At 43.2% G+C, this 16,591-nt stretch overlaps 1 protein-coding gene across 1 annotated transcript in view; it reads right to left on the bottom strand.

The window, feature by feature from the left end:
- Nucleotides 1–16,591, bottom strand: part of LOC310989284 (nucleolar protein 4-like) — a gene marked incomplete at both ends in the record, with an annotated part of 205,995 nt that overhangs the window by 71,895 nt on the left and 117,509 nt on the right. Inside the window, one exon of the mRNA XM_083976295.1 lies at nt 15,565–15,718. Coding sequence (XP_083832421.1) covers nt 15,565–15,718 — 154 coding nt within the window. The remainder of the gene's footprint in view (nt 1–15,564; nt 15,719–16,591) is intronic.

Below are 16,591 nucleotides of genomic sequence, written 5' to 3'. Positions count from 1 at the left end.
ATGAAGAATTTCTCTTACGGATGATCACTTTTGCTTATTTCTTTCTTATTCATACATGATGGAGTGTGTATTTCACTTCATGCTAACTAAGTGGGCACTTGTATCATTATGCACCAACCAACAGTGGACCCCTGTCATTCCATATAAACCAAGTGTGGACCTTTTTTTTCTGCAATGCAAAACAATAAGTAAAATGCATCCCTATTAATATATATTTAGAATGCAAGTACATTAATAATTGATTGAAACCATGTGCTGTAAAAAAGTAGAAGAGTGACAATAGGTGGCCACCACAGAGCTTCATCTATATGGGATATTAGGTTACTACTGTTATGATCTGGCTCAGTCACACTACAGAATAACACTTTGTGGCTCTGGGCCATCAGACCATGTTGAATCCTGAGTTTAGTTATTTAAAGTAGTTTTCCCATGAAAACAAGGCAGTCAAGGAGTATGAAACTTCAGTAAGTCAAAAACTTGACAGACTGTAGAAAGGTGTGTTGCAGTGGTATATCATATTACTTAGTGAGGTTAATCGATCCTCTAGAAGAATTATCCCTTGTATCTCAGACAAACTGATGACCCCCCAGCGCCTCCTTTATTTTCCCATACATGTTTTATTGTTGAGCCATAAATGTCAATAACTGAAATATTCCCTTAAGTATCTTGATAGGTTGCCATTGAGTTTTCACAGTACATTCCATGTTTTAAAAAAACTACAATGACAACTTCACCAGTGCTACTTTAGTTTAAATATGTGTGTTTGCATGTGTTTGTGTGTGTTTGTTGTGTGTATTAATAGTTACAAATGTTTGTATTAAATTTAGATTGAAAATGTATCTTAAAACTTAGCAATTTATCTCATTTCTGCTTATCCACCCATGCTGGAGTGTGTGTGTCACTCCGTACCAACCAACAGTGGACCTCTGTCATTCCATATAAGCCAAGTGTGGACCTTTTTCTGTAATGTAAAACAGTAAATAAAATACATCCTCATAAATACAGATTCATGATGCAAGTACATTAAAATGACCTAAAACCCTTAGTTTTAATTCAAATATTTTTTCCTATAACAAAAATGCAGTCAAGGAGTATAAAACTCTTGTAGGGGAAAAATTAATAGACTGTAGAAATGTGTGTTGCAGTAGTACACCCTACATTTAAAAATAATGAAAACATTATTGGTGCTACTTTATTAGAAATGTTTGTGTTAAGTTTTGATGAAAAAAAAATATCTTAAGAATGATCACTTTTGCTTATTTCTTTCATATTCATACATGATGGAGTGCGTATGTCACTCCATGCTAACTAAGTGGGAACCTGTGTCATTATGTACCAGCCAACAGTGGACCCCTGTCATTCCATATGAACCAAGTGTGGACCTTTTTTCTGCAATGCAAAACAATAAATAAAATGCATTCCTATTTCCTATTAATTGGTTGAAACCAAATGTCTAGAGCATTTTGACTATTTAAAATTGAGATGATAGTAGATCCCCTCTTGGACTGCTAGAATGACAGAGGCAACGCATTTATGGATGAGTAAAGACGGACGGGCAAATTATCTTTGTTAAGAAAAAAGAATTAATCTATATTAAAGCCGGTTTAAAGTAAATGTTGTTGCTTATACTGCAGAACTTGATATTAGTGCATGCAGTCATGTTACTTCTGAACTGCATGCAATTCAATAAAAAATATTCACTCTCAAATGTGGCCATGATTATATATTTATATACAATTTGTACTACAGAGACTTTAAAATAAGTAATGATAACTCTAAAGTTATATTATCCATTTTTGAAAGAAACTGAGAAAGTCATTGTTGTGAACAAGGACTCATTAGGTGAATGAATGGGTCGTTAGGTGAATGAATGGGTGCAGACAGCTCCACTGCAGTATGTGGAGGTCCACTCTTTGATAGGTAAATGTCGCTCAGAGATCCAAGTCCCCTCTTGGCAATTTCTTTAAAAATAATTAAAAGTCACATTTTCAGTAATATTATGGTAAAACACCTTAAAAGTAAATTTTATATTCCATGTTTGTTTTTTCAAAATAAGTGTAAACATAAGACCCCTCTTGGCAGCTTGGCCCGACAGGTCCCCTGTTCCCCCTATTGGTGTGTATGTGTGTGTGTGTGTGTGTGTGTGTGCTTTATGTTTCCAGGGAGGGGGCTAGCTGATAACACATGGGTACAAATTTCAGATTGGGACACATTTTATTGAGCAACCTTTGGATGCTCAACCCTCCAAACCATAAAAGAACAAGAGAGCACACAATGACACACCCAAGGTCTTAAATACCCCCAACCACTCATACACACACACACACACACACACACTGAATCTCCCAGAGTTTGTCAAACTGGGTCAGGGGGTTGGTGGAGATGGCAGGAAGAGGGTGGAGGGTGAAGGATGTCGAATGTGAAAAACACTGACTCTTGAAGAAGAAAAACAAGTGTGTGTGTGTGTGTGTGTGTGTGTGGAGGGCACGTTGTTCTGCTGCTCAGCGAGGTTCAAATTGATGCCAGTATGTAGCAGTGTAGAGTTCAACCCACACACAAACACACATTTCAGTGTTTTCAATGTCAAATTCTATAAATCTGTAAATCAGAAAAGAATGAATCTAGCCAACCCTGCTGCTCCAGGCCTCCAGCTGCAACGTGGGCAGACAAACATTTGAAGGAAGTACTCAACTTTTTCTGATTTAACTCTACTGTCCTTTCAAAAGTGGGTTTTCTGTTTTTATTTTGTCAGTCAGCATCTGTTTTGCCTTGCTATTGTCTGTCTGTGTTCTGTTTTGTAATTGTCTATTGTCTGATTTGTCGTCACGAGGTTTTAAAGTCTTCTGTGTCTATGTTGTCTAGGAACCTGCCTTGGGACTACAGCTGAAATGTGCTAAGTCCGGCGCATTTACACTGATGCTTAATGCATCAATGTTGATGAATGTGCATTGTCCCAACTCAATAAATAAATAAATGAGAAAAAAAAAATGAAGTGAAAAGCTGTGCATCTCATATACTGTGCCAATACTGTGCCGCTCACTAAAAGGGGTTACCTGCAGTTAGCTGCTACTCAGTGAGACTTAGGAATTGTTGGGTATCACCGGGGAAACCATCAGTACCTGAACTACTTTTCATTTTGCTTAATTCAACAATTGAATCTGAACTTTGGAGTCTGACCATGGGATGCACCGATCCAGCTTTTTCAGTCCCAATCCCAATACATAAAACTGGGTTTATAGTTTATTGGGTGATACCTGATACTGATCCAATTGTGTTTTGCAATGCAATCACCGCCCATCGCAACATTTCCATTGCTGGTAATGCAAGTAGCCGTCAAACTAGTTGGCGTAGGAAGCGTGACGCTGCGTTGCGGAGCCTGCCTGTGTGAGGACTACTGAGTGAGTGAGTTAGTTCCAGATAAACGGGAGGTCAGGGTTATGGTTAAGGGGGTCAGGGTGGCAGGTCCAAGTAATTTGACATATTTTAGCATTTTATACAAAAGCAATGCAATAGTTACTTTTCCTGGTAATTAGTTACTTTAATAATGTAGTAATTCAGTTAGTTCAGTTCACTTTTTGGGGAAACTACTACTATGAGTCCACTATATGGGGTATATTAATACTCACTAACCATTCGGACAGCACTAAAAAATGGCGTAGTCACTATAATAGTCCACTACAGTGGTTCTCAAAGTGGGGTGCGGGGACCCCCAGGGGTCCTTGAGAGGGTTCAAGGGGGTCCCCAACTTGAAATTTTACCACTTTTTTTTTTTTTTTTTTCCAGAAACAGGCTATTCTATTTTTTTTCCAGAAATTTTTCTAAATTTTTGAAAAGTTTCACGCCATTGGCCCTAAATTGACCATACATTGACTAAAAAAAGTAATGTTATTCAGTCTCAGAACAATTGTTTGTGTATTTCTGGTGTTTGTTTAAAAATGATGATAATGTTAATGGTGCTCCCTGTGTCCGTGTGTCAGTTTAGGGCTCCTTGATGTAAAAAAGTTTGAGAACCACTGGTCCACTACAGTATATAGTGAGGAGTGAGTGATTTTGGACACAGCCATTGTCTACATTTCCCAGAATGCTCAGTTCAGTAGCCTGAGCCTGTTCCCTCAGAAAATTTAAAAATGCTGCCACAAACTGACGTTGCATCGTTCTCCCACAAAACGCTGCAAACCACATGACAAAGTGGACACAGCGACGCGGCCAATCTCTGATTCAATCTCGTTGTCTTTCACACTTTGACTACAATTGCCAGCGTCTGATGTGCAGGAGAAAAGCAGCGTGTGTGTGCTGTCATGCTGATTCCAGAGCTTATCGAGTTTAGTCACACACACTTCTGAAAAGGCTGTGGAGGCTCCAGCCTCTCACAGCTCCAGACCTCATTACAGCCAGGCAGGAGGCTACTGCACTCCACTGCAAGTCAACCAGCTAATTGCACTTCCCAGAGACACACACACACACACACACACACACACACACAGACACACACAAACACTCTAAAACATACTCACACAAACATAAATATGTCAACAGGTTGTTCTTAGTCACAGCTGGTGCTCACTTCTGGAAGCAAAACAAATTGTTAGGCTAGTTACCAGCCTCACTCCCTCTGTGTGTGTGTGTGTGTGTGTGTGTGTGTGTGTGTGTGTGTGTGTGTGTGTGTGTGTGTGTGTGTGTGTGTGTGTGTGTGTGTGTGTGTGTGTGTTGAGGAGCCGTATGGAGGGCTTGTAATATTAATTGCACAGCTCTTTATTTGAGTTTGACTCGTGAAGGGGGGGTGTTAATAATTAAGCATCCACTGTACCCCGTGTAGTATAGTGCATCACACACACACACAGCATGTAAGGGCATATATAAACATGCAACGCACACATTTATATTAGACCACCTCATGTAGAAATATGCAAACATACAAAATAATGAATGTGCATATCCAACACACACATAACATGATGCAATCATATCAACATATGCACATTCAAATGCATCTGGTTAAAGAAGCACAAAATAATTGTACAATGTAAATGTCACATGTTAATGTGCATTTTTAATGTTGTTTCCATTAAGCTGGCCACTGGTCCTCCAGCAGGTTGTCACCACAACGACCACAAACTGTGTGTATATGTATGTGTGTATATGTGTGTGTGTGTATGTGTGAGGTGTGCCTGCTGGAGAAATAAGCCATTTCCATGATGAATATTCCTGTGACACACCGTTTAAAAGTAAAGTTCACTGGGCACAGTAAATTGCCACGTGGACACTTTTATCCAAAGTATGTTACTTTTTGTTTAATGCAGTTTTTAAAACCTCACAAAGATCTGATTAAATCAAAATTATTCATAACGGATTAAGAAGCGAGTTGAGTCATACATTTCAGCTGGTGCCGCATTCAACATTCAGACAAAGAGAATGAGGCTTGAGTTGCCGAACAGACGGTTGTACCAGAGCCTAACCAGTCAATATACATGTGACACTCTCACAATAAGTGAGACTGCAATGATGATAAAGTGTGACAGTAAGTCAGCCAAAAGAACCAGGCTGTATTTGTTGGTCAGATGCCGTCTCAGTTACATAATATCTATATTCCTCACTGCAGACAGATTTAACTGCCTTTGTTCTCTTCATTAATCCCAGCATACGGTTAAGCAGTGCTGCCTTTGTTACTATAACTCTGGTCTTGACACGAACTGGACAAAGCTACAGCAACTGGTTCTGGTTCTGGTTATTGATGGCTGGATTGTTATACCCTTTTCCCACTGGTTAAAGGGACAACAAGGAGTTTTGGAAAGCGAAGTGTTTTCACACTACATTTCCCATGAGCCTCCGCGCGCACTGTGAAATTCTTGGACCGGCGCAAGACGGACAAAGCGAAAACATTTGCCAAGAATGTTTTCATTCATCGAGAATGAAAGTCGGAGGTTCGAAGACGATCAGATACCGTCGTAGTTCCGACCATAAACGGTGATTCGACGGCGTTATTCCCGTGACCCGCCGGGCAGCGTCTGAGAAACCGAAAGTAGGAAATGCTGGGCGAGCCGATCACTAAATAAAAATAACGCCAAAGACAAAACAATATATTTATCGAAAATGGACCCATTAACAAGTGGCTAACGTAGATTCATCCACATTAATATGAGACTCAAATACAAACTCCTTGTTGTCCCTTTAAAAAAACAGGAACAGATGCTGGTACTATCAGCTCTGGCTCCAACTAGCATCGATGTAAATCACAATTAATACTTGGATGAAAACGCCCCTTCACCCCTACTTAAACAGCCACTGTTTTTGTAGTTTTTGTGGCTACACTGTTTTTGTAGTTTAACTTGGAACACAAAACTGGGCGGAGATGTGACAGATCTGTTTTACCAGTTTGTGCGGTGGCAAGCTGCTCACTGTTTCTCCCCCGTGTCTGCATGTACTCTGTAAAGGCAAAATGGACTGACAAGGGGAAAGGGGGTCAGTCGTCTTTTATTTTTAACAGATTTAAACACGTTTGGATAGTTTGTTTTGTTTTAAGTAAAGAAAAATAGTGCTCCGGTTTCATTCGACTGAAGTGAGTCAGTGTCAGAGCGCTGGCCTCCGTCCAGTAGGATCCAGTTTACTAGTGACAGAGAGGATGATTTAATCCCGTGCTCCCTGCTCTCCTCCCTCTAATTCAGCTGGATGCCTGACCTCCATCCCTTTATCCATCCTGCATTTCAGACCCTCTCCCTCCTCGTTGCCCCTCTTCTCACATCCCCCCTCTTGGCTCTGGGTAGTGGGTGTTGAGGGGTGGTGGTGGTGGATGATGAGGAAGGGAGGAGGAAGGGGATCAAAATCATCCTGTCGTTTGTTTCCCCACTGTCCTACTTTCCTCTGCTGCACCGCTTTAACACATTAGACGATGTGGGCCACTGGCCTACAGCACCAGTGCATGTATGTATGTGTGTGTGTGTGTGTGTGTGTGTGTGTTTACTCTGTATGCGTAGAGTATGTACATGCGTGTGACTGTGGCAGAGATTTCTAGACATACAGCCTACCAGTGGCTGGGTGTGTGTGTGTGTGTGTGTGTGTGTGTGTGTGTGTGTGTGTGTGTGTGTGTGTGTGTGTGTGTGTGTGTGTGTGTGTGTGTGTGTGTGTGTGTGTGTGTGTGTGTGTGTGTGTGTGTGTGTGTGTGTGTGTGTGTGTGTATCCCTGAGGAGGGAGCAGCAGGGAGGTAAACTCTGCTCTCCTGGTGTCTGTATTGACTGCAGCCTGGCTGAATTCTGGCCTGCTGCCTGACTCTTCACCTGACTGCATCTCTGACAGACAACTGTGTGTTTGTCCATGATCATCTACATCCTGCAACGTCTGCCTGTCAGTGTGATCACCTGCTCACTGCTCTGACACTTTGTCCATCTGATTTCACATTTGAGGGGAAAAAAACAACAAATGCAAGGTGTTCAACAACTGTTGTAAAAAGTAAAAGCAGCACCTGTTATATGAATACAGTTTGGAACATCAAAATTTAATCTGAGGTCTAATACTGCACAAAAAAAAAAAGAAGTAAATAATGCTGGTTAGAGGCCACATGTAGAAGATAAGAGGCCCCAGAATAAAGCTTTGAGGAACTCCATACAGTAGGCATGGCCCTGTCTGTCTTTATAAACTGGCATATCATCCATCATGTCATGTTTACTAAAAAAAAAACCCTAAACCAAGAATTTACTTTTTGAAATTATTATCATGTCAGTGTAGTGTTTGGGTTCTGCTACAAGACATTTCAGCAGCAAATCGCTAATGTAGCCACAACTGAGCATTTTAGATTTGAAAATGCAGTTTCAAAGCCAGAGTCTGAAAAAGTTGGATTCAGTTTTTCAGCAAACAGTCGGGATTAATACGTCATAATCCCTAGCAACCAATAGACCTGGGTTTGAATCCCGGTGCAAACCTCGTGTTTTGATACCGCTCCTCCATTTCCCCTGCCCCCACTAACGTGCACCACCGTTGGCTGGGGCGAGTCATGATTCATTTGCATACTCATGAATATTCATAGAATCTGGAATTTTCAATGAGGGAGAAATAGTAGACGTGTTTTTAGCCTCTTTGGGAGTTCTTTTAAACAACTTTTTTGTGGGAAAGCAATTTTAATCAAAAAATAGTCATAGAAGAGCATTTTTACAAATTTTAAAATGCCTATTTAGGGGGACTTTAACAATCACTGCAAGTCATAACAGACTTAATAGTACTGTAAACACTAAGGCTGAATCTGTAGTAGTGTTTTCCACTGGTCGAAGAAGCCGCTAAGACCCTGCTAATATGTAGGCAACGGATAAGTGAAGAATCAGCATTCACACTTGGGTCAGATGATGCAGGTATTAATCAGCTCCAGTTCTGATTAGCACTAAACAACACAACACCAAAATAAACCCATTCATTTTAGCCCATTTCCCTTCTGCAACATCTTTCACGAACCCGTCACCTGCCCCACAGGTTCAACTAAAAACACTGCAGCTACACTGCACTCAGGGATGAAAGGGTAAACTGCTCCTTTAGTTTTCAGTTTTCAAAAAACACAATAAGCAAGATCTGAACACTCTTAGCTTAAAAAAAAAGAAAATAAAAGAAAACGTTATGGTCTTCATCATCATGGTTAAAACAATTAACACAAGGTTAACCATCCCAACCAGCATTACAACCACTAAAGGTCACCTGACCATAACATTTTTACCAGACAACAGGTCCGTCATTTTGGTCTGCCTTTGCTTCTCTTCTGATGCAGGATATGGATAAGATGAAGAGCATCAAGTGACAATATTCTTTTCTTGTGTCAAGTACTGTACATGCATCCATTCATACACAGTGTGGATATCCGTGATCCCGCTTAAGGTCTTATTCGGGATTAGCTGTATGCCCGTCTCAGTATTCCAGATAATACCACTAGATCCCATATTCTATTCTGCTTTTCTCGTAATAGAGACGATCAGGCTTACAGTAAAAGGGACGCAATTTACATGAATCGTCATGCTGAAGACGGTGTACTGAAGAATTCTAAATAATGCGGAGATAATGCTGCGCGTCAAAGGGAGGAGGGGGGGGGGGGGGGAGTTACAGTGGTGGCACGGATGAGAGGATGAGAAATTTACCTAAAGCTTAGAAGGACTAAATTTCTGTATAAGCTAGTGTAAAACGATCTTTGGGGATCTGAAGTGCTGAAAGCTCGCCTGTTAAATGATGGATGTGTAGAGATAGAGGGAAGGAGATGGAGGGAGGGGGGGCAGGAGACAGGAGGCATGCAGGGATGTCAGGATGAGAATCCACTGAGCTGTTTGACCCACTGCCTTCTCCTCTCTCCTCTTGTCATTCCTCCATTAGAAATAAAAGAAGGAAACATAGCTTTACTGGAACATCTATAATATCAGTCGTCACAGACAATGTCAAGCTCAGTGTGTCAGCAGATCAATATATTGGCCTGTCTATCCCCCGCCATTTTGTTCCTCTTGTTTCCATGCACTCCTCTTCTCTCTCCTTCCCACATGACGTCATCTTCTCCTTCCCCTCTCCACCCTCTCCACTGTGCTTTCCACCCCCCTCCCTCCCTCTCTTGAGTCTATCCCCCCGTGGAGAAGACCTGTAATGTCATCTCCATCTTCTGACAAGCCCTCTTTATCACTAACCCCCTTTCTACTGAACAAGAGGCTCCAGGAGAAGCAGGCCTGGCTCTTGAGCGGTGCTGTGCAGCAGACAGGAGCCTCTCAGGCGGGGAGGTCAGCAGCACAGAGGGGGGATGTGGTGTGGATGTCTCTCTGGAGCTTCAGGGGGGGGTGAGAGGGCCCTTGCTGGCCAGGACTGAGAGACCGTGGCTGTGCAAAGAGCAGGGACCCTTGGAGCCAGAGAGATGTGGTGTACAAACACACACACATACACGTACACACACTCTCATAAATGCCCACACACCCTCTCGGAAAGCTGCCGAATATATAAGCGCCATGAAATGAAACTATTCCAAGTGCAAGCAGGTCTGGTGAACCCCGCTCCAGCTCCAGCTCCAGCTCCAGCTCCAGCTCCAGCTCCACTATGAGCTCTGTCCAAGGTTGAATCCTTTAGACTCAGCTGAATAAATTCTCAGCGACAGCTGGAGTCACCCCTGGCTCTGGCTTCCCCACCAGCACTTCAATTTGAAACCCACATCGTTCAGCAAGATCATCTCATGGAGCAGAACAAGTCACCAGTGTTGGGCATGTTACTTAACTGAATTACTACATTATAAAAGTAACTTATTACCAGGAGAAGAACCAGAACTATTGCATTCTTTTTTATAAAATGCTCAAATATGTCAACTTACTTGGACTTACCCTCCTAACCATAACCTCCCGTTTATCTGGAACTCACTCAGTATTCCTCCGCACAGACAGCTAGGTCACGGAGCCTGCCTGTGCGGAGGAATACTGCAGTGAGTTGGTTAGCTCCAGGTAAACAAACTAGTTGATGAACTGAAAAAAAAAATGTGTAGGCTACATAACGAACACTTTAACGGGTGTAATGGCGTTATAACAAGGGAAAAGGTCACTTTTTTGATGAATGGTTACTGAAAAAGTAGTTATTTTAACACCGTTATTCCCATCACTGAAAGTCACACTAGTTCATATTTAGGGAAATAGAGAGATAGAGAGTAAAATGCATCCCACACACATTCATGCAGCTTCATGTTGTGTAGAAAGAGACAGCAGACAAACAAAATAACTCCATAACCATGACAACTTTTGTCAAATATAGATGCATGATGCTCGCCATCCAGAGACACACAATCAAGCCGATGCTTGGTGGCCCAGAGGGGAATATGGGGCTCTGAATGCAACCTCCTATAACACTATACAGTACACTGCTGTCGCCCCAAAACTAATCTAACGGAGAAGCAGCTGATGTATGCTGTATAGCTATTGCGCCCAGCCATTGTCTGCATTCAGTGGGTTAGATCCTTCAGTGAGATATTTTTGGCCCCTGCCTCAGGTAGTGATTTTCTAGAAAGGTTTGATAATCTTCTGTGAGGCCGCTAACTGTTTAATGCAACTTTTTAACACCAGCTTTTCCTGAACGCATCAGTCCGCCGCCGCCAGCCACAGGCTTCAAACTGCCAGTCGGGCCTGTCACAATAAAAGCTTTTCACTTCAGCTGTCACTGTTGAGTGAGTGGTGCAGAAAGGAAGGAAAGCAAGGTGGCGGTCAGAGGCTCTTAAAAGTGATTTACTGGCTGCTTCTGAGTTGAGTTGGACATGGACATGTGTGTGTGTGTGTGTGTGTGTGTGTGTGTGTACCATCTGCTGTGCGGAAATGAGCTGCCTACTCCAGTTGAATGCCCTGACAGCTTGCTGGTTAGGAAAACACCTACCTGATATTAACTCTGGGATTCAGATCAACCACAAGCTCTTTGGCTGCGTGTTCAAACCCAGGCAGCAGCAGCAGCAGCAGCAGCAGCAGCAGCAGCAGCAGCAGCAGCAGCAGCAGCAGCAGCAGCAGCAGCAGCAGCAGCAGCTCCTCCATCTCCATCCATCTCCCTGCTGCCAGGAGGAAAGAGCTGCTGCTGCCACGCCCCACCCCCACCCACACCCCAGCCCTTGTGCTGAGAGTTTAAAGGGCTTTCAGTGCAGGGAAAACACAGCAAAACAACTTTGTATTATTTCAACTTTTACTTTAAAGGTAGAATCTGGAGTTTTGCTCGTTGCAGTTTGTAAACAAAACATTCAAATTGGGCCCCTCCTCTCAGGCTCAACTGTGCAGCCTCCTGCCCCTGACAGCAGCAGTTGTCAGGACCGCAAAGGAAAGGAAATACAGTCCGAGTGAAGTGCTGGAGAAGCGGACCGATACCCAGCCGTCACCAACAATGGGAACCTCGAGAATTGTGCTGCAACAAGTAGGCGGACCGTTCATAGATATAGATGCCGCCTTCTGCTTCTCAGTGTACGTCAATAGCGCCGCCATCTTGATACGGGGTTTCTGACCATAGGCTAATACACGTCTGACAAGCAGTCAGACCCGGTCAGACCCTTGTAGAACAAATTTCAGTGTATTTATGCATGTGGGTGTGTGTCTGAGTATGTAAGTGTATGTTTAATACATAAAAAAAAAGTTATAAACATTTTTCAAAAAATGTTTTTTTGTTGTTGTATCATAAATATATGTCTGACATTTGTAATAAACCAAACGGCTTGAAAATCAGTTGAATATTCAGTGAGTTATGGTGATTTTAATGGTTGATAGACGTCTGCCTCTGTTGACTAGTGCAGTAAGTAGACGGGGCTTATACTGTATTACCCCGTAGTAAGTTGGCAGCCGCGTTGACGCATTCCACTCAATAGAGTTGCCTGGGAACGCGGCATCTAGTCAGTATATATATCTATGGCGGACCGCTGTGGTGAGCTGGGAAGCGAGTCCTAGCAGCTCTTCGCTAGCCGCCACCGCTAGCGGACGTTAGCGTTGAGCTAGCTGGTGTTAGCGGTGGCAGATAGCATCCGCCGCTAGCAGCCGGGACAGCTAGCAGGTCTAGCAGCCCTCCTACTCGTGCTGCACGGAACTTCACATGAGCTCTGTCGTTAGCTGGAGAGAAAACACGACTCTCCAGCCAGTGCACAACAAAACAAAGCAAAAGACCAAAATACAGGCGGGGGGAGGGGGCGCTGCGGACACAGCCACCACCACAAAGGACTAGAAGCCCATAGGTGATGATTAAGACGGATTTCAAGTCTAGGGTTTATTTTAAATATGAAAAACAAGCAGAGAGAGCAACTTATTGATCTTGTTAGAGGCAGATCTTTTTCTTTTTTTCCCTGGTACCTTCCATCACATTTCCATCTTCAAAAACACACACACACACAAAAAATCACCTGGGAACCATGAGCATATTGTGATTTTACACTGATCCATATATCTGCTTTCAACTCAACCAGACCAAACTAAAAAAAAAAAAAAGGTTTAGCTTTATGCATTACTAACACTCTGTGCATTAGAGGACTGACAGGAGGCTGCTGCCTGCCGCTCTCCTCAGATTGGACTTTAATTGAGCAGAGAAGCCACTTCAACTCTGCCTCTCAGCTCCTCTGAGTGTTGTGGCATTTGGACGCCTACAACCCTCCTCTGGCTTCTATACAACGTGTAGTGACCTTATAATGACAAGCCCTTATACACTCTGCCATCCACTGCACTCACACACACACACACACACGCACGCTTCAGCTGGCCTCCTCCGTCCCTCCACCTTCCCATGATGCCATCCTCTCCAACTATCTCATCTCGTGCCAGTTTCGTTCTCTCAACCTAATCTAGCAGCTTTCTCCCTCACCCCCATCCCCCAGCTGCAGCTTCATCCGCCCCCTTCACCCTCCTCCTCCTCCTCCTCCTCCTCCTCCTCCTCCTCTTCTCATCTCACACATTCAACTAGTAAATGTCCTTTTCATTTAAAGAAAATTACTTTTTTCCACTTTACAGTACATCACTGGTATATGTGAGTCAGTCTATATCCAGCACTTGACTAGCTGTTAGTTGGGTGCATCCATGTGTCATTTCTGCTGCTCCTGTAGTCGCAATATATAAATAGGAATAGGCTCATAATAACCTGGCTATCTTTTTCATGGTACATATACATGTAGCGGTTCATTAATAAGATACAAACAGACTGCGTCAACAATATGGCTCTTTTGAAATAGCTGCATAGATTGTGTGTGGTTTTAATATTGGATCATGTTTACTCTGAACTGCTGCTACAGGAGGCTTTGCACATTTCTACAGATATTATCAATACGAGTAAGAATAATAAGAATAAGAATTACTTTATTAATCCCCGAAGGGAAATTCATAATTGGAGATATTGTAAGAAATGTCACATTTATCTAAATGACGGGTCCTCCAAGTATTAATAAGAGTATAAGAACTATTATCAGTCATGTCATTCCTTTATAATTGAATAGATTTAACGTTTTTTGTGAGGACATTACTACTGTGAGTGATTTTTCCCACTCTGATGCTCATGTTCATGACCTGTACCCTGTGACGTGAATGCAGCACGGCCATTATAGCTGGATGGAACGGCTGCTGTGGTGTGTTCGCTCTGGTCTTAATGGAATCTCAAGGTTGGGTATGTGTTGATCGTTATGTACGCGTATCTTTAATCATTGGTTTAATATCAAACTTATACCGTAAGAGCTCAATCGTTGAGATCACATGATACATTAAAAGCTGAGGGGACAGTCACACAGTCTATGCACACATACAGCACTGTATGTGTAGTAGGATGATTTTAAAAGCTGATTTGGTTGTTTTGATAATCCATCAGTTGCTATTCGGTGTTTTTTTTAAAGAAGGAATTGAATGAATGCTGTTTTTCTCTAATTAATATAATCAGAAAAATAATGCCTTTGGTTTTTGGATGATTCATCAAAAAAAATAAAATAAAATTGGTAGTTCTTCCCTCATGGAGCAGAAACACAGAGCAGGAGGAGCAGCAGGGTTAGAGGGGAAGGCCTTGATGGAGATGGTTGGAGCACTGACTCCTGCCTGGCACTGTACACACACACACACACACACACACACACACACACACACACACACACACACACACACACACACACACACACACACACACACACACACACACACACACACACACACACACACACACACACACTAGACTTGTTTCACTGCGCTGCTTCACTATTGCTTTTGCTCAGTAACACTTTAAAGGTGATACGTGCAGACACATCCACACACACTGACACAGTACTGGGTCCTGTCAGTGTATTGCAGTGCAACTCAAATATGCATGGGATTGGTCTCATACACACACACACACACACACACACACACACACACACCGACACTTGTTACATTAGCAGGTAATTGCTGTATCCTTGCAGCATTATGAAACAATACGGCTGCCTTCAAAGGGAGAGCCCATCGCAGCGGGAGAGATGGAGAGAAAGATAGAGGAGGAGGAGGAGGAGGAGGAGTGTGACAGGCAGCAAGAAGCAGGAGAGGAGAAGCCAGGGAGACGGAGAGGAGAGTGAGCGGCAGGTAGAAGAGAGTGAGAACATGTGGGAGGACAGGGGGAAACAAAGGGACACGGGGTGGCAGAGAGGAAGAAGACGAGTGACAGCTCAGTGTGAAGAGACGGACTCTGAAGACGTCAGGACAGAGCTGACCTTGAAATGCAAATGTGACGACCTTCCAAAATCAGAAAGTCTGCATAATGTCAACACCGATCATTATTATTATTATTATGCTTTATGCTAAATGAAAAAAAAGGCTCAACTAAAACCACAGAGAGGTCACATAGAGACGAGCAGTGCTGTGATTGGTCGGTTCAGGCTGTGTGCTCCTGGTTCATGATGCTGATGGAGAGGTAAACGTCAGAGAGGTGAACACCGAGGAGAAAGGTCTCAGTGATTCTCCGTCACATCAGAACACACCACTGCTCTCTGTCACACGGTGAATGACAACTCAAGTAATGGGGAAAACAATTAAAGCACTCCACTGCAAATGTATCTAGACCAGATATTTCCCCTGAAGACCAGACGGTGGGCAAATAAAGAGATTAACGGCAGCGTCCACTTACCGTCGTCCTCCTTGCTGTGTGCGTTGGGAGGACTCTGGCGCATCCTCTCTCCTCGGCTCGGAGGGCTCAGGTCAGACGCCGCTCCCAGATCTGCTGCTAGCCATGTGGGCTCGCTCATCTCTGCCTCCTCCTCACTGCTCAGTGAACTGTCATCCTGCACCAGGAGAGAGCAGACGGGAGTAGAGTTTAGTCATGGTACTAATGAGTAATCAGAGGACATTAGTGTAGTAGTGTGTACAGCTCCGTCTCTGTAGATCTAAACAGACGGCGTGCCGTGCATGGTACGAACTCAGGAAATAATCTCCACTTAGTTTGACCCAGCCTCATGAGGATCTTTTCAGCTGGTGGTATCAGTCAATAAAACACATCAGAACATGAACATCGACTGTTTGATGCTGATATCAGGTGTATTGATGTGGAGGTGTTGAAACATGTTTTGCGAAGGTGTCATAAAAAACCTCTCCTAGAGGCAGAGAGTCACACAGTGGCTCTGTTACGTACTCCGTACTCTCCGTTGTGCATGCCGGAGCAGTCCGCTCCCATTCAAGTCAAGCATTTCCACACGGGAAATACACAGCCAGGCCTATTTTTGCCGGATCACACAGCTATCACACATTAATCCACGTCGATCGGTTTGTTAGTTTGTAGTTTTTGATAAGTTCGTCCCACACAGGAAGTCCAACGCATACAGCATCCGGTAAATTTCAAAATATAACACAATGGATAAACTCCTGATCGTCAAATCATCACTTTGTCAACATTAAAGAGGGACTATGCAGGGTTTTTACCTTAGCAATGCTACATTTTTACCTCAATGAAACAGCTTCGGAGTAATTGTGTGTTAAATAAATGACTTTTAACTTGTTCCAGGGAGAATGGAGGCTCTCTGCCTTCTAGCGTCTCTTGGCTGAAAACCAATAACCCTCCAAGATCAGAGCCTCCGACCCGATGTCCCAGATCTCGTCTCTGCAGCACCGCCACACAAACGCGCCCCGTAACTCGTAATCTCTTGTTTATGACAGATAAG

The sequence above is a fragment of the Trachurus trachurus genome (genome assembly GCF_905171665.1).
Source record: "Trachurus trachurus genome assembly, chromosome: 7".
NCBI lineage: Eukaryota > Metazoa > Chordata > Actinopteri > Carangiformes > Carangidae > Trachurus > Trachurus trachurus.
This window is presented reverse-complemented; position numbering and strand designations above follow the sequence as displayed.